This window comes from Rhineura floridana, chromosome 5 (assembly GCF_030035675.1).
Source record: "Rhineura floridana isolate rRhiFlo1 chromosome 5, rRhiFlo1.hap2, whole genome shotgun sequence".
Lineage (NCBI taxonomy): Eukaryota > Metazoa > Chordata > Lepidosauria > Squamata > Rhineuridae > Rhineura > Rhineura floridana.
In genome coordinates, this window is record NC_084484.1 from 52312855 (window position 1) to 52332313 (window position 19459).

A 19459-nucleotide genomic window follows, 5' to 3' on the forward strand; every position below is an offset into this window, starting at 1 on the left:
ACGGGAAGGTATGATTCAGCTGTTGTAACTAACATAATCCTATTCATTTTACTTACAAGGAAGCCCCATTGTGTTCAATTAAGTGGGTGTAGAACTGAACCCTGGTCTTCCAGGTCCTAGTCCAACATTTTAACCACTACGTTTACACAATTACAGATGCTCATTTTAAGTATTTTTTAATTTAAAAATATATTATCAAGTTGCTTAAATGTTTTCTTTTTTTACTCTTCACTTGAGTTCTTTGCAGGGTTTAGGGTTGGTGTTCAGGGAGAGCAGGACTCTTGCATCTTTAACAGATTTGTGGTAAGGAGAAATTCTTATGAACTAAACGTGCTTTTGGGTTAACTTGAACTGAACTATTTTGTTCCTTTTTAAAATGAACTTTCCAAGTCCTGCTGGTCCACAATCCTATTCATCTTATTCAGAAGTAAGTAAACCCCATTGTGTTTTGTGGGGCTTACTAATGAGAGCAAGCATAGGACTAAAGCCTTTTGTAGTGCCTACTAAATATGAGTTTCCAGCAACTAACTCACTCAGTCACTCGTGCGTGTGCAAAAACAGGATTGGGAGAACATTACTAAATGAGCAGAAACCTAGGTTTCTGTTCACTACTGAAGAGGTATGACTTAACTGTGTGCACTCTCATGAGAGTGAGCATAGGACTAAATTTTAACTAAAACGGCAATGTTTAAGTGTCCGCTATTTGCTTGCAAACAGGTGGAGGTTCCACAACTTTTTTCCCAGCAGAGAAGCAACTATGACAGCAGGGACCCCTTCCAAACCAAAGAAAGACACTTTACAGTTAAATTAGGTGCTATTCATAAAACTGCAATGCTTAAATGTCCACAGTATGTTTGCAATATAAGAGGATGGGGAGAAAACCAGAACTTGGCCTGTGGCAGCCCTACCAGGTCTAGTGGGCACAAGCTATCAGTGTTCCAGGGCAAATGTCTGTACTTAGCTTGAGGAAAGCTGAGAGATGGAATGCCTTAAAACACTGTGGCAAAGAACAAAGCAGTTTCCAAAGATGGTTTCAATATCAGCAGAAAATTATGTCAGTAATTGCCAGGTGATTTTGCCAAATTTTGCCTTGTGATTGGTGGGCCTCCATAATTTTCAGCTATCTCAAGTGGGCCCTGAAGGTAGAACATAAGAAACCCCGTTGTAAAGCTAGCCATGTCACCTGCTGAGGCTCATGGACCAGACTGAAACGAGCAAATTCCACTGCTGTTGCCATCTTTAGCCTTGTGCTTATGCTCAGACAAGAGTTGTATCCTTGCAACCAAGGAAAGAACAAGGGGGTATAATATGACTGTGCTGGCATTTATTAATGTAGGAGGCAACTACTGCTCATCGCATCACCTTGTTGTCTTTGCAGGCTCCCACCACTGATGCTTGCTCCAGTTAAAAGCCTGCTTTCAGGTAGCAGCCCAAGTCAACTCAACTCAACTCTGCATCTGCTGACTTGTTCATCTGCATTCTCCCTTTGGGCCAATTCACAGGCATGAATGGTAGCGACAATGCAAGGAGGAAACGCTGCAGCTAAATGGGGAGAGGGAAAGAAGTCCATGGGCAGGTACTCTGGTGCCCACAGAAAACTGCCGCTGGAACTTTATTTTATATCACAACCACACAGGCAACTGATGACTGGGCAGAGTAGCTCTAAATCACTGCAAAGGAGGTTCTTTTGTATTGAGTAAAAAAAGGTTTTGTAGGCAGCAACTCTGAGATTTTGCACATTAATCCCAGAATTAAGTTACTACCACATCTGTTAACTTTTTAGTGTCACAATGCTGATGGGTTCTGATCTTGAAAGCTTAAGTAGCATCTCTTTTAGTGAAAAACTCCCTACACTTGTCAGGATTACATAACCCATTTGACCAGTTTGTAGTAAAACACTTAGGCTGCACTCGTAAACACCAGGGGTGGCAAACTTGTGGCCTGCAAACTGGATCTGGCTCCCAAAGAGTTTTATGGACTCTCAAGATCTACAATAATTTAGTAATTTAATTTGTTTAAAATGTTATTGGAGGAACCAACCAGCTCTCTAAAACTCAGGCACTTCCTCTCCCTCCAGTGCAGTTGCAAAGTCTTAAGAGATCAGGGAACAGGAAAGAACACTCCCGTCAACAGTGTGCACTTAAGACTTTTTTAAAGCTTTTGATAAATTCCCTCCTTTCAATGAAGACTCATGAATAACCTCAGCAGTCATGGGAGAAGATAGATCCTCTTACAGATCAGTAGCTGATTAAGGAGCAGGAGGCAAAGAGTAGGAATAAATGCAAAATTTTCCTAATGGAGGGATGTAGGAATTAAAGTTCCTCAATGATTGGTCTTGGGACTGGTTTTTTTTAACTTGTTCATAAATGACCTGGAGTAAGGTGTGAGCAGGGAGGTAGCCAAGTTTGCTGATGACACCAAATTGTTCAGGGTGATAAAAATCTAGGAATTGTAAGGAGCTACACAAGGATCTCTCCAAGCTGGATGAATAGCATTAAAATGAAAAACGCAATTCAATGTAAGCATGTGTAAAGTGACCCACATTGGGGAAAAATCCTAAATTTTCTTACAGTATTTATTAATGGGGTCTGAACTGGCAGTGACTGACCAGAAAAGAGTCCTTGGGGTCATGATGGATGGCCCACTGTGTGGAAAGGGTGAATTCCATGTTAGGGTTCATTAGGAAAATAAACCTGCCAATACCATAATGCCACAAATAAAAATCTATGGGGAAGCTGCACTTTGAATACTGTGTACAGTTCTGGTTGCTGCACCTCAAAAAGGATACTGTAGAGCTGAAAAAGCTCAGAAAAGGGCAACCAAAATGATCAAGAAGCTGGAGCAACTCCAGTATGAGGAAAGGATACATTTTGGACTTTTTAGTAAGGACCAGACAGAAGTGTACAAAGTTATGCATGGTGTGGAAGAAATGGGCAGAGTTTTTCTCCCTCTCTCATGATACTGGAACTCATGGCTATTCGATGCAGCTGAATGTTGGAAGATTCGCAACATACAAAATAAAGTGCTACTTCACATAGCACATAGCTGAACTGTGGAACTCACTTTCACAAGATTTTTATTCATTTATTTATAAAAAAATCTTGTGTACAGCAATTACATAAAATATCAAAGCAGCTTACAACAATTATTTAAACACAACAAAAACCACACAAAAATTAAATCAGATAACCAACTGTTTTTCACAGCTGATTATTGTACAATTTATTCATTTTATGTTCTGAACATGGTACCTGCCATGGTATCTGTATAGAATAGATGAAGAGCAGGTTATAAACATTTTTAATAAAGAAATGAAACTGCTTACAGAAGTATGTGGCTAATAAAAACTTTTTGGGATACTAACTTTTGTGCACTTTTACAAGATTAAAGACATGGTAATCTCATAACTACTTTGAATTTATACTTTTTGTCAACTGAATAATACTCCAGAATATTTTTCCAATTCATTTTGAGAAGTAACGGGAGGGAAATGTCAGGTCAAACCAAGCTATAAACTTAACAATCTTGGAGAGATAAGAGAACCATGGGCTGGTTTGGACATCATGCTAAACCACAGTTTATCATTACAAGCCTAAACAAGCCTGGTGTGATCCCCCTCCCCCAGCACAGCCACAAGGATGAGTTCAGCAGCTTTTGCTTCTGATAAAGCGCAGCTTACCATGTCATCTGAACCCAACAAACTGTGGCTAACCTTAACTATGAATTGCTGTAACAAGCCAATGTCAAACCATAGGGTTGGATCCAATTGATGCTGTAATGCCTGTTTCTAAGATCCTTAGAATATGAGCTGTGCAAATGGAAGGAACACAGAATGGCAAGAAAGGAAAGTGGGAGTCCATTAAGGAAGGACTATCGGTATGGAGCAGAGACTGGAAAGAAGAGAAGAAGGAAAGCAGCAAAGTGTTGAAGGAGATGGACAGAGAGACCTGACAAAGAAGGGAAGGGTATGGGTATAGGAGAAAGCAGAAAGAAAGATCAAATACAGACGTTGCCATCTAAATAAAAACAGTTAACTGACATTGTTAATTCATTTACTTGAAGTAGCTTTTGGCAAGTAACTAACAGTGGTTTGGGGTTGGGCCATTGTGGTGTGTTTTAATTGTGCATGAACTGTTACTGTTCATATACTGGTTGTGTTAAGTTCTTTTAGTTTTAATTTTTTTATATATATTCTTTCAACTCAAAGAGTGATTGCATTATTCCCCCCCCACCTTCCTAACTGCAGAGCCATGAAGCATTATAGTGCCCCTTGTGCAAGGGATACTGATCCAGCCAGAGGCATCTTGCTATGGAGGAGCAGAGACTATTTTTGACAATTCCCCCAGCACCCCCCAAAAAACAAATCTCTTCTGGAGAGTTGAAGGACCTTCCAGCACAGATTTGAGGGCCTCCAAGGGGGCAGGGAATCGGCAATAATCACCTTTCCTCCCCAGTTAGTTTAGCAACAGATGTAGGGGAGGATCAGCTGGATTCTGCCCAGTTTAAGGAGCTGGCTTTTCAACAAATAATAGTTGAGATTAACCACAGTATAGGGTTCAGTCACAATGCTAAATTGTGGTTAACTGAAAAATCAGAACGGAAAGTTTCCCAACTCCTTCTTATAGCGAGAGGGCAAGGAGAGGGAGAGAGCTTTGGGGGAGGTTAGACTCATTTCTGACACCCATGATGTATTGGCAAATTTTGAAGTGCTGAAGCTCAGCCCCATAGCCCCATTCCCAAAGAGTCCAAAACTGCAGGAAACTGAGTTGATTCTTTATATCTATAACCTACAGAGCAGCAGGACACAGCATCATACCCATTTTATTAGTATCAACAATCATCAAATAGAGAGCTGGCAAAAGGTGGTGCAGTGATTAGCGTGTTGGACTTCAGCTGGGGAAATCTGGGTTCACATCTCTGATGTGATATCTGGGTAAAATCAGTCACTATCTGAGCCTAGCCTATCTAACAAAGGGATCATGTGCCAGGCCAGGCCTGCCCTCCAACCCCAACAACGTTTGATGACATTACACCTACTTTAACAAAAAAATAAAAAAGTACAAGAGCTGCACTTCTCATTCCTAGTCTATTACACCACTGACTGTCACGACCATGGTTTATTACAATGTCTGAACACAGCCAATGTTTTCTCAGTGGAGCAAAGTAAAAATCTGACTGAAAGAGTTACAAGGAGCATGGACAGTATAAACAGAGGTGAGCGTGGACTGGAATAGCTCCTCACCTAAGCCAGACAAAAGCCAACAATACTTTATTAGTAATATATAGAAAGATGAAAAATACTTACTATGCACGCATGTATGAAAATCTGGACTTCTTGTATATGGTGAGCCATACTTATGAATACATGCTGAAGAACAAAAAATACACCAACATTATTAAATTTAAATTAAAAATTATTAACTTAACCAACTTCTGATGTCCTAATATTTCCTAACAAGCATGTTTACTTGTTTGTTCTATTTCGACTACAAATGTCTTGTAATATACACGCACACACCCAAATACTATAAATGTTATTCATTTCATCAAAATATTTTGGCCCCAAGGTTTATTGAAATGCTACTTTGCAATGCAATTCTTCTATCAGATGCTGCAAGGGTGTAACAGATATTAGTACCTAGATTTTTTTCCTAGTTCAGAAAAAAAATATTGTGAGGAAGTCACTCAAAACAGACTATTTTCTTAAGATTCTAGTGTTTACATGTACAACACAAATATAATAGTGTAATAATCAGATTCTGAAGGACTACGTCTCTCTGAATCGCAGCCAGTTATTGTAACTCCATTACACTGTAGATGTACACATATAAAAGTATGCCAACTTTTTAAAGCAGCAGCAAAGCAACTTGGTCTCTTTTAAGCTAATAAGATGTACACTGTTATGATGCACTTCTTTGGGAAGATATTGATTGCTCATAAAAAGGGACAACAAAGCAGCATTACCACATATTGAAAAGGTATAACTGGAACTCACCCAAATATCTCGGGTAAAAATAGTCCTGTCAGAGAGAAAAAGCAAACCGTTATTAGATAAATACATTTCATACACAATTGCATTAATATTAAAATAAACTACTGACACTTTGATAGTTGAGCAATGTCATCTTAATCAGGTCTTAGGGTATGTGCATTGTACCAATCTTTTTCCATAACAAGACACAAATTGTTTCTTCTTGCCTTCCTCATTCTGCAGCATTTCTGAAGCTAAAGCCACACACATCCAAAGAGTAGTAGCAGAATACCTATGAGTAAGTAGCTCACCTTGAGTTACTTACCCACTAGTAAATCTGCTGGCTAAGAGGGCTTGAGCTGCACGCTTGAAAATAGGGTCTTCCCAGTTGACAGATCCCCAGCAGCTCTCAGAAACTTGTTGGAAGGGCTGAGATTGTTTAAAGAGGCAGTTTATTCTTCTTCCACTAGAAATGGAGCTCTCCCAATAGTGGCATTGTGGAGAAGGAACATAGGAAAGCACAGTTCCAAGACTTCTTTTGGAGCAGGAGTGTTGACATCACCTTTCAGAGCACCATAATGATACACATGGGAGGGAGGGACCCCCACTTTGTCCTCATACTATTAACTCTGTGGGGTACAGTAGGCTCAGACAGTGACAGGCCCAAAAGTTCAATATAGTAACTGCTACACTACCCTTTGCCAGTTTACTACTCTACAACTGCCAGCTTATCCTAATGAATCAAGCGTCATGCTATGTACTGCTGTGCTGCTCTTTAGTGGGAAGCATATATGCGTGGTGGCCTTTTCAGACTCTCCTTGTAGGCATGGCTATAAGTATACTCACCTTCAGAGTATGGCAAAGGGGACTGTCACTATCAACACCTGCACTTATTTATTTATTTATTTATTTTATATCCTGCCCTTCCTCCCAGTAGGAGCCCAAGGCGGCAAACAAAAGCACTAAAAACCCTTTAAAACATCATAAAAACAGACTTTAAAATATAGTAAAACATCTTTAAAAACATTTAAGAAAAAAGGTTTAAAAACATCATTTAAAAAAAGGTTTAAAAACATTTTTGTTTTTAAAGGAGGTTTAAAAACATATTAAAAAGCAATTCCAACACGGTTGCAGACTGGGATAAGGTCTCAACTTAAAAGCTTGTTGAAAGAGGAAGGTCTTCAAGTAGGCGCTGAAAAGATAACAGAGATGGCGCCTTCAAAATTTACCACTACACCAGTGCTTCCCAGCTAAGTGCCAGATCTGCAATACAAATCTACTAGCTGGAGAAGACTCAGTTTCAATTGTGAGGCATGAACTCTCCCACCCAACAAATCTGAATATCACAAGGAAAGCGAGCTGATCTCCACAAAACTATTAAAAACCTTGCAACAGCCAGCCATACAAATTACCCTTTTTTCCATACAACAAAACTATGATCATAAAAATCAGGTGAATATGAACAATGGGTAACAAGAGTTAGGCAGTGACCGTGGTGTTTTCTCAGTGTCATTCAAGCAGATCTCTCCAATGCGTTCCATTGTCCATGATCCCCCAAACTGGACGTAATAATGTTTGCTATGTACCATAAAATGAGTCCAAGTCCATTAGTCCTCTGGCCACTTTCAGTTGACACATCAGCTTTTCAGCAAAAGCAAATGTCCAAACCTGTCCATATCAGGTTTCTAGTAACAATCGTCCCAAATCCTTCCAAGCACCTAACAATTTCAAGTCTCACCACCACCAGATTTTTATTTTGTAAATTCTCTTTTGGACCCTCAAACACACACAAAAAAGATGATAGTGGTGAAACAATTACTACTGTCTGTCTGCACTAGACTTTGGAGTGGAACACCAAATGTTGATTCTACCCAGGAGTTGTTACAAACATCAGCAGCTGTTTTCAGGGTATATTCCAGGAAAAGAAGCTGGTGCAAAATCAGTGCACCTTAGAGTGACAGCACTGAGTTACAAGCCAAGGAAGTAACAAGGATTTAAATAGCCCAGCCTTTAAAGGAACTGGGGGGGGGGAGTCCTCCAAGGCCAAGATCATGAAAAACGCATCAAGATGCCCACAATAAATTCTAAACTACAGTAGTGCCCCACTCATATGGCGGGTTACGTTCCAGACCCCCGCCTAAAAGCGAAACCCGCTGAAAAGTGGAACTCTGTCAATAAAATGGCGCCCGATGCCTGAAAAACACCGTAAAAGCAGAACAAGCACCGTATGAGTGGGGCCTTAGTCTAATTGAAAGCCGCTGTATTAGTGGGTCGCCGAAATGCAGGGCCCTACTGCATTGGCACTTGTAAGTTTCTGATGCCTGAACGTTTCTCATTTATTACGCAGCTTAAACACATTTAATCCAGAATTTTTCTATGACAGTCAAATGAGCCGCTCTTAAGACATTTCATCTGTGACTTTAAATATCTGCAAAGGCCAAATAGTTTCGTTTACTTTTGAGAGAGGAGGAGGAGGAGGAGGAGAAGAAGGAGAGTTGAGCTGAGCTGAGCTGGAAATAGCCCTTTCCTGCACATGACTGTTTCAATTTTTCAGGCTTCCGAAACTCAGTAGATTGGCGTTTCTGTTCCTCTTATAGCTAAAGGATTAATCTGACAGGAAGAGCAAATTACATCCTATATAGGAAAAAGTTAGTTAAGGTCAAGGTGGCAGCATCATTCAGAACAAAGGTACACTTGCTCTATAGAGGCACCAAATTATTTCCTCTTATGTAGGGAACTGAGCACGCAGGAATATTTAGTAGAAATGCTATCACATAAAACTTTTTTAAAATTATGCATCTTTTTCTTGCCCAAGTCCTTAGAAGCAATCACTATAAATGAAATGTTATTTCCATCTTCATATAATGACTATAAATGTGATGTTATTTCCATCTTCATATAATGATACTTTGAGAACTACAGCAACTGCAATAGCATTTATAAATATAGAACCACAACAAGACACAGAATACGAGAAGGACTGATTTCAAAAGATTTTGAAAGAAAGAGGTAGCACTTCCCACCATCAAGCTCCTGATAAACAATCAGCTACATCAGGCTCATTTGCCATAGCATGAGTTACACAGTTTCATGGCTTGGATATTATTCAAGGCTTGGGGTTGCCAAACTGGAAATTTCATGCAGAAGCTTTTAACTTTTCTCCATCTTTCTCTCTCTTCAATGAAAAGCAACCTCATGCAAGCATGAACAAGCAGGTGGGTTGGGGAAGGGAGGAGGGAGATGTTAAACTCTTCTCCTGTCAGGTGTTCTCCCTATCGAAATTGCCGTCCAAGTTTCTTTTCTCCTACAGCAGGGGTGGAGATAGTACCTGAATTTGTCTCACTATGGGGAGGGGGAAGCAGCAGGGGTGTGCTTCTTCAGAAAAAAGGCAGGTGGGGAAAGGGCTGATCATTCCTCCTCACCCTTCTGATCAATTCTGTAGCCTCCTGAGGCTTCTATCCAGTATTCCCTCCCCACCCCACCTCCAAAACATGAATTTTATAGTAATTCTCATGTGACGTCTAATTTGGCCCTGAGCCCAACTTAAATACCATTTCTGGGAAATAGCTCAAAGACTCATTAGTTTGATGAAGGAAGACTTCTTAAGTCCACCAAACTTTCAGTACCTTTTTGATTTGGTAAAGAGAAGGAAGGGGAGAAAGACTATAACACACAGGAGAACACTTACTTGCAACTATCTTTATATAAGAGGGTTGGTGTAGTATAGCAATTTAGAGTAGAAGCTATGTTCTTCAGATATGTTCTTAATATCTGTAAATCAAATCCAGTTTAACAACCAACTCACTGAATTATGTTAAGTAAGCTCTCTTCATCTCACATTTCCATCTATAACAGGAAAATAATCTTGGCCTATCACTGTTACAATAAGCTAACATATCTGTAATATACATATGTAATATATATTAAGTGATTTCAGAATAAATCTTGTTCAAAACTGTAGCATTAATACAATTAATTCAGTTTCAAGTACCATTGATCTCTTTGTTATTTTGACTGCAGCATCAAAAGATAAATTAATGATCATTCCTTGTGATAACAAACCTAACTACAAAAATAGAGATATTCTAAGAAGAGTTGCAACAAAAGGAACAAACATTGACCTGGTTTACAAGGGTAGGATTTTTAAAAAAAATCAGAGCCAACTTTATTTACAGAAAACAGTAGTCAACCAAGTACCAGCACTGTCCAGAATAACATGTATAAACATAACTTCTAGAACAAACAATAAAACAAACTCACCAGCCATCACTTGTTCCATAACAAATAACCTCTCAGGTCCAAGGCAGACAAGTTACTGCATCTTGCAGATGACTTGAACATGGTGTCATTATTTATTATTATTTATTATTTCAATTTATATACCGCCCTTAGCAGAATAGCTCTCAGGGCGGTGAACAAACAAGATAAAATACAATTAATCAGAGGAAAAACTCCATCGGTATAGTATAAGAGGTTATCCCAAAACTTTAAGCTATGTGAAAATACAAGGAGACTAACACTTCCTTCTCTCAAAGCCTTGGCCCATGAGCGTCCCAATTGGAGGTCGGCCATTATCAAAGGTGCTATGGACTTTGAAGAAACACGAGTACAGGGCGAAAGGGACAAACAAGCTAAGCGGAAGGCACGTCAAGCAAATCCTCATCATGACCATCTTCCATCTGGAAACCTATGTCCTCCCTGTGGGAGGCTGTGTGGATCCAGAATTGGCCTCCACAGTCACTTACGGGCCCACTGTTAAAGACTTTACCCTGGAAGACAATCTTACTCGGCCATGAGTGATCACCAATGAATGAATGAATGACCACAGAAGCGTAATGTTTTTTATTAGGTCCAACAGAAACAACAAATTTCTACCTGCAAATTTGTTTAATTTCCCTTATTCATCCCAGAAAATAGAAAGTAAACTGGCATGCTCCGGGACACCATTGGGGATGGGTCAAAACATTGCTGTTGGTGATCCCTTTAGGTTGGGTGAGAGTGTTAAAACTCCAGTCCAGGAAAATACTGAAAATAAAACTTTCAATGAGCCTTTTGCTGGTCAGGTATATAAAAGCCAGTTTTCTGGTATTTCTTCAACATAGCACGACAGAAATAATAGATGGTAGGAAAAACGGGTGAAAGGCAAAGTTGCCTCAGGCTTCCCAATTCACCATTTTCCCACTTAATTTAAAGTTCAGGTGAGCTGTGGGCATCACCATCTGAGGCCCAGTCTCTTGTCTCCCAAACCTTTCAGTAGTCTATAGACTCCCGCCTATCTCACTGCATACAGTCAGCCTAAAACTGAACCCCCAAGTGGGCACAGTAGCAGGGAATGTACAGCAGCAGATCCTGTAACTGGCAGAAACACCTGCTGGCACAGAAGCTGAAGCTGTTCATAAAGCAGTAGACCTAAACTGTCCTGTGGCCAATCCCAGGAGGTGGGCTGACATAGCAGAGGGAGGTGAAAGCATTGGAAAACAGCTAAATAGTTGCCCACCCAACAAAGTTGCTGTGCATTTAAATCATAATGGCATTAATGGCCACTTCAGGATCCTTAAAGGAAACTCGTCTTCCCATATTTGAACAGCCAGCTTTGAAACTGGTTGAACTGCAGAGAAGTCCAAATCAGGGAGTTTCTGCTGTCACTGGACCAATTAATCACACTTTTCCACCCAGGGATATAGCTGCAGTGCATACTTTTACAACCCTAAACATCCTTAAGGTCCTGGGGCATGAATCTAAACTGGTATAAAGCCATGGACCCACATAGGAATATTTTAGTAAAATCCTCCCAAGAAAATTTACTAACCTTGCAATTTAAGAATGTACCTATAGCCAACAGATATTTCTATCAAACTTTAAAAAGCAGGGAAATCGGGCAGCTATAATGAATGCACCAGGGGAGCAGGAGACCTGACCTCCTCTCTGAGATATTGTACTGCCCTACAAATTTGTCAAAATGCAAACACAATTTGGGTTGGTCCTTCACAGTCCAATCCACTTCCTGTGTAGCTTGGAAGAATTTGGTAACATGTGCGTCGGAGCATATGGTGAGTGGTGGCAACACCTGCAATCTCCAAAGATGGAGAATTACATTTTTGTATGTTTGTTGGTGTTCTTCTTACTTTGCTTATTTTCTTTGTTACTACTGTTTCTACAGAGAATCTAACCTAGAAAATTATATTTCTCTCATGATTCATCCTAGAAATCTGTGTCAAATTTATTTTTATTAATTTCAAAGTCTTTTTATTGGTCGATGTCATATGATGGTGAAGATAGCCTTTTTTGTTTCAAACTGGAGGTTATGCTCTGTTTCTATTTTGGGCATATTAACAGTTGAATCTGAAACTGCAGTTTGATGTAAAATCAGAGAGATTACAATATGTTGCTACTTAAGCAATGACTATAGCTGTTGGAAAAACAAACTTGGCCTGCCCAAGATGCATGTTTTCAGCCTGCTATGCTTAAACTACTCCACCTAAGGAAATATGGGCATGGTCAATTAAAAATATAGAGCACACCTAGAATTTTGCTAGAATATATTTCATCTCCCACTGTTTTAACTGAGACACTCCTCATGTCCATTGTACACTATTATGCAGAACAGTCAGTGTCATTATTCCACAATTGTTTTTGGAGCTGTTTTTTAGTGTTGCAAAGTGTTGCCGTACTTCACATATTCACTGAAACAGAAGCGAAAGATAATGATTTCCTATAGGAAACTACACTAAAATTGCAAAGTAAATCAAACATATTTAAAGTGACTATCTGAACTATATCAATTGTTTTAATATAGTTGCTTCCTCCCTGCTAAAACAAGATCAGCACAGCACATGTCTTGTTTATGTTATTTGGGCTGATTGCAGGTGTTGCCACCACCCGCCATATGCTCAGAGGCAAATTACCAAATTCTTCAAGCTACACAGGAAGTGGATTGGACTGTGAAAGACCAACCCAAATTGTGTTTGCATTTTTACAAATTTGTAGGATAGTACAATATCTCACAGAGGAGGTCAGGACTCCTGCTCCCCTGGTGCATTCACTATAGCTGCCAAATTTCCCTGCTTTTTAAAGTGATAGAAATATCTGTTGGCTATAGGTACATACTTAAACCGCAAGGTTTTTTGCCTATTAGTGAATTTCCCTGCTTTTCAGTCCAGAAGTTAAGAAATGGGATTCTGTGCAAGTTTGCTGAGAATGGATTGATCATTTGCATGTTTATTGAGTTCAGTGGGATTTACTCTCCTGCAATCATGCTTAGGATAGGTGAAACTGACCACAGGGGATGGGAAGGGGAGGAGGAAGGGAGGCATTTGCATATTTATTGAGTTCAGTGGGATTTACTCCCGTGCAATCATGCTTAAGATAGGTAAAACTGACCATAGGGAGGGAAGCCTGGAGTGGGCAGTGGAGGTGGAAGAAAGAAGAGGGGAGGGGAGGAAGAAGGGAGGAGGAAGGGAGAGGAGAGGGGAAAGGCAGGTCTGATAATCTGCATGCTTATTGAATTCAATGGGATTTACTCCTGTGCAATCATGGCTAGGATAGGTAAAACTGACCATGCGGGAAGAGAAGGGGGAGGGGAGAGTAGAGGGAAAGAAGAAGGGAAATAGGGGGAGCAGAAGAAGTGGGAGGGTGAAAAGGGGGATTGGAAGGGGAGGGGTGAAGGAAGGGGGAGGGAAGGGGCAAAAGGGGGTGATGGGAGGGAGGAGGACAGGTTTGATCATTTGCATACTTATTGAGTTTAATGGGATTTACTCCCGTGCAATCATACTTGAAAATGAAATGGACTGCCTTCAAGTCAATTCCAATTTATGGCGACCCTATGAATAGGGTTTTCATGGTAAGCGGTATTCAGAGGTGGTTTACCATTGCCTTCCTCTGAGGCTGAGAGGCAGTGACTGGCCCAAGGCCACCCAGTCAGCTTCATGGCTATGTGTGGATTTGAAACCTGGTCTCCCAGGTCTTAGTCCTAGGATAGGTAAAACTGACCATGGGGTGGGAGGGGACGGAGTGGATTGGAAGGGGATGGGAGCGGGGAAGGGAGGGGTGAAGGAAGGAGGGAAGAGGCAAGAGGATGGGGATAGGAGGGAGGAGGAGGGGAGAGCAGGTTTGATCATTTGCATGCTTTTTGAGTTCAGTGGGATTTACTCCCATGCAATCCTGTTTAGGAAAGGTGAAACTGACATGGGGGGAGGAACAGGGGAGGAAATTGGATGGGTGGGCACTGGGTAGAAGCACGGCTCAAAACTCCAGCCCTTTTTGTTTCACAAATCCTTGATAAAACTCAGTTGTGTGGAAAGATGCTGATATTGCTTTTAATTACATCACGGAATCTCTTGACTTGAATTGTCAGGACAGGCCTAAACTGCAATTGCCTTTCCAAGACTGCTTTATCCTGGGCATTACATGACCTACAAAAATACATAATACTGTAACTTATAATTCTAATGGCAGAAGCAAAATCTGCCCTGTTTTCTCCCTATAGTTTTATTCCCCAATTTATAGATTTTTACCCTGCCTCCTCAGAGTGGTTCAAAGGATCTTACAAAATCTAAAAGACAATGAAACTGTGCAAACAATAAACGCATTGCAATTTTTAAAATATAAAGATTAAACTGGAGCCAATAATAAATAATCAAAAACCTATAAAAGCAGAACTCCTCCTCAAATCCAGATTGATCAAATGGGTCTTTCCTATTTTTCTGCTTCACAAAATGTGAATTTCCCTTCCCACCCATCCAGCAGCTTTTGGTATAGTACAGCAAGTCATTTGGTAATCCTATTCTATACATGACTGACAATTCATGATTACCTCCGATAGTCAAGTTTCACTGACTGCATGTGCGTGCGCACACACAATCCAGAATTGGAAGCACATTAGCCTAGTGGCTGAGTTTGGAGAAGCCCTGTTCAAAACTTATGCCATTTATAGCCTCACTAGCAGGAATTCTGGACTCTGGATTCAGAGATCCAAGTTCAGGTCCCAATGAGACATGAAGTCCTGTCTGTGGGAACGGCCTGTAATTTAATGGGAGAGCACATGTTTTACTGGTATAAGGCAGCTTTCTACTTTTCTAATTAGATAAACCACCATCTCTCCCTTCTGCAACATACGGTAGATGATAATGCATTACTTTACAGGGTTTTTATAATAGTTAATAATATAGCGTGCTTTAAACATTCAAAGGTGCTATATAAAAATTAATAATATTTGTTTTCTGAAATGGGAACACGAGCAAAAAAGTAGCAAATTACGTTTCATCATGGCTGATGTTCTTTTCTACATGTAGCAGTCATACTAGCTGAGGCCAAAAATAGTTATAGTCCAACAACATCTGGAGGGCACCATTGTTTGCCATCCTTGAAATAAAATGACCCAAGACTCCTAAATATCACCTTCTTATACAAGATAAAACATGTGTATGATCTGGCCAAAAGCTAAGTACTTTTAAGACAACAATCCTAAATATGGGATTGGCCACAGAATACCTAATTACTTTGAATGAATTCAAATCTCCAGGGACCAATGAATCGCATCCTAAAGTACTGAAGGAACTGGTTGAAGAACTCTCAGAATCACTGTTTATTGTCTTTGCGAAATCATAGAGGATGGGTGAAATGACAGATGACTGGAGGAGGGCTAATGTTGTTCCAATCTTAAAAAAGGGAAAAGGAAGGAACCAGCGAACTACAGACCAGTCAGCCTGACATCAATCCCTGGAAAAATTCTGGAGCAGATTGTAAAGTGATTAGTCTGTAAGCATCTGGAAAATAATGCAGTGATTATTAGAAGCCATCATGGATTTACAAGATTAAATCCTGCCAGAGTAATCGTATCACATTTTTTTATCAGGTAACCTTCCTGGTAGACTGTGGAAATGCTGTGGACATAATATATCTTGACTTCAGCAAAGCTTCTGACAAAGTACCCCATGATATTCTGATTAGCAAGCTAACTAAATGTGGCTGGGTGGAACAACTATCAGGCGGATCCACAGTTGGCTACAGAATCATATTCAAACAGTGTTTATCAATGGTTCCTTCTCAAACTGCAAGGAGATAACAAGGGATAGCTAATATCCTGGAAGACAGAAACAAAAGTGATCCTGATAGGCTGGAGCACTGAGCTGAAAACAACAGAATGAAATTTAACAGGGATAAGTGCAAAATTTTACACCTAGGAGAAAGGAACCAAGTGTGCAGTTATAAGATAGGGGATACTTGGCTCAGCAACACTACATGCAAAAAGGATCTTGAAATTGTTGTTGACCACAAGCTGAATATGAGCCCATAGTGTGTCATGGCTACAAAAAAGGCAAATGCTATTTTAGGCTGCATTAACAGAAATATAGTTTCCAAATCGTGTGAAGTACTAGTTCCCCTCTATTCAGCACTGGTTAGGCATCCAGCTTTGGACACCGCACTTTAAGAAGCATGTAGACAATCTGGAACAGGCTCAGAGAAGGGCAACAAGGGTAATCAGGGGACTAGAAACAAAGCCCTGTAAGGAGAGACTGAAAGAACTGGGCATGTTTAACCATGGGAAGAGAAGACTGAAGGGAGAAGCAGTTGCAAGTGCATTTGGAGGAAGCAGATTATCTGGATCCATTTCAATCAGGCTTCAGGCCTGGACATGGGACTGAAACGGCCTTGGTCGCCTTGGTGGATGATATGAGGAGGGCGTTGGATAGGGGCGAAAGCACCTTCCTTGTCCTCCTGGATCTCTCAGCGGCTTTTGATACCATTGACCACGGTATCCTTCTGGACCACCTGAAGAGGTTAGGCATAGGGGGCACTGTATTGCAGTGGTTCTGTTCCTTCCTCTCTGGTAGGTACCAGAGAGTGGCATTGGGGGATGAGGTCTCGGATCCTTGGCCTCTCACTTGTGGGGTGCCACAGGGCTCCATCCTATCCCCGATGCTGTTCAACATCTATATAAAGCCGCTGGGGGCTATCATCAAAAGATTTGGGCTGCAGTGTCACCAGTATGCTGATGACACACAGCTCTATCTCTCATTCAAATCTTCACCGAGGTTGGCTGTAGAAACCCTGTCCAAGTGCCTGGAGTCGGTGAGTGGCTGGATGGGAAGGAATAAGCTGAAGCTGAACCCTGACAAAACCGAGGTACTGTTTGTGGGAGACAAGGGAAGGTTGGGGAATGTTGACCTGGTGCTCAGTTGGGTACAATTGCCCCTGAAAGACCAGGTCCACAGCTTGGGGGTCATTCTTGACTCCCAGCTGTCCATGGAGGCTCAGGTCTCGGCTGTGAGCCAGGCGGCGCTGTATCAACTCCATCTGATACGGAGGCTGCGCCCCTACCTTCCAAACCATCTGCTCCCATTGGTGGTACATGCCCTGGTCTCCTCTCGCCTAGACTACTGTAATGCACTCTACGTGGGGTTACCCTTGAAAACGGTCCGGAAGCTGCAACTGGTACAAAATGCAGCAGCTCGCCTGATTAAAGGCAGCCGCCGACAAGATTACATCACTCCAGTGCTGAAGGAGTTGCACTGGTTACTGGTTGTTTTCCTTTAAAACCCTATACGGTTTCGCCCCAGTCTATCTGAAGGAGCGCCTCCAACATCATCAGGGATGCCGCTCAACAAGATCAGTCTCAAAAGGCCTTCTCTCTATCCTACCAGTTAAAACAGCTAGACTGGTGAGAACTAGGGAGAGGGCTTTTTCAATTGTGGCCCCCACTTTGTGGAATTCCCTCCCAAATGATCTCCGCCATGCCCCCCTCTATGATGAGCTTCCGCCGGGCCTTGAAGATCTGGCTCTTCAGGCAGGCTTTTGGGGTGGGTTAGGTTTTATTATTATTGTTGAGATTTTTAATGTTTTAATGTATTTGTATGTTTTTATTTTGTACGTTGCCCAGAGTGGCTGGACAGTCAGCCAGATGGGCGACTAATAAATTTAATAAATAAATAAATATGATAGCACTCTTCATGTACTTAAAAGGTTAACACACAGAAGAGAGCCAGGATCTCTTCTTGATCATCCCAGAGTGCAGGACATGGAATAATGGGCTCAAGTTATAGGAAGCCAGATTTCGGCTGAACATCAGGAAAAACATCCCAACTGTTAAGAGTGGTATGCCAATGGAACCAACTACCTAGGGAGGTGGAGGGCTCTCCAACACTGAAGGCATTCAAGAGGCAGCTGGAAAGCCATCTGTTGGGTATGTTAGATTCCTGCCCTGAGTAGGGGGTTGGATTCGATGGCCCTACAGGTTCCCTCCAACTCTAAATATTCTATGATTTTATTCATATTAGGAAGAAAGTCTCATTGACCTCAATATTTCTGAGCACACATGCTCAGGATTGCCCTGTATATCTCAATTTGTTTTTAATGGAAGAATTAAGTATTCCTTAAAAACTTTTCCACTGAAATAAATAGGAAAATGTGCTTGACTTTTGCTGAATCATGCACCATTTCTCTACAAAGGAGCGAACTGGATCAATTGATAATACAAACTAGTAAAATGAAATGTAATTGTCATGATGTAGAACCCTTAAGGAAAACAGGAAAGTGACCTGTACCAAATCAAATCAAATAGTCAACACACTGTCCCCTCCACCCCCCAATCCCCATCATGGTTTGGCAGTCAGGTAGCATGACATCTGAACTGGGTCCAGGTATAATCACTACTCCTGTGAATTCTTTTGCTTCTTCCCATAAAACCCTTCAGTTTTTTTAACTCAGATGTTTGTTTAAGAAACTTTTTTGAGGTGACGTCAGTTAAATTCCATAACAGTCTCTGCTATCAAGCTTGTGTACCCGACTGAACACTAAAGGTCAATTATTTGTGTTCTCTGCAAGTTGTAAACTCATTATTCAATACCACAATCTTCTCAATGAGATTCCATTCCACTAAGTAGAATTAATCTGGAATAAACTGTGTTCCTTGTAAATCTGAAAACATTCCAAACACTGCAACATACTTTCTTGTAAAGCTTTGTATCCTAGATGTCTTCCCCAAGTTCAGCCTTGGTTATAATATCTAGCCAACTTGTTCGCATATGTTCAAACAAATATTTCTGTACCTGCTGACACTGATTCAATGTCAATCAATTAAATATTTGTTTTTATTTTCTTTCTGCTACATCAAAATTATCTCTTGAAATTCCCTAATGACCTAAAAGCCTAATACCTCTGCCAGCACAGAAATGCATAAACTGGGGTATAACAGCTGTTGTGACAGCATGGCATAAACAGGATTAACAATAAAGCTTTTCAAAACCTTCTTTAATCCCCATGATAATTTGTCCTTCTCAAATAATCTCCCCTGCAGAGGAGTCATATCACACAAATCAATGTCCTTGATTCCCAGCATAGATTTTAAATGCAGTAATATGACCAAATATGTCATATTTTTAATTTGTCAAGCACATTAAAGAGTACACAGTGTAGAGAAGGAAACAGCATGCAATTTCTACTCCCGTATATGAAAAACATAACAGCTACTGCTGTCCTGGGCTCCTTTTG

General features: G+C 40.8%; 1 protein-coding gene across 4 annotated transcripts in view; it reads right to left on the reverse strand.

Annotated features, from left to right (window-relative positions):
• The window catches only part of GAS6 (growth arrest specific 6), an 84690-nt gene that overhangs the window by 43220 nt on the left and 22011 nt on the right, over positions 1–19459 (reverse strand). For all 4 annotated transcript variants that reach the window (XM_061626724.1, XM_061626722.1, XM_061626723.1 and 1 more), the window contains 2 exons: positions 5996–6020; positions 5306–5368 (listed from right to left, as the gene is read on the reverse strand). In XM_061626724.1, coding sequence (XP_061482708.1) covers positions 5306–5368; positions 5996–6020 — 88 coding nt within the window. The remainder of the gene's footprint in view (positions 1–5305; positions 5369–5995; positions 6021–19459) is intronic.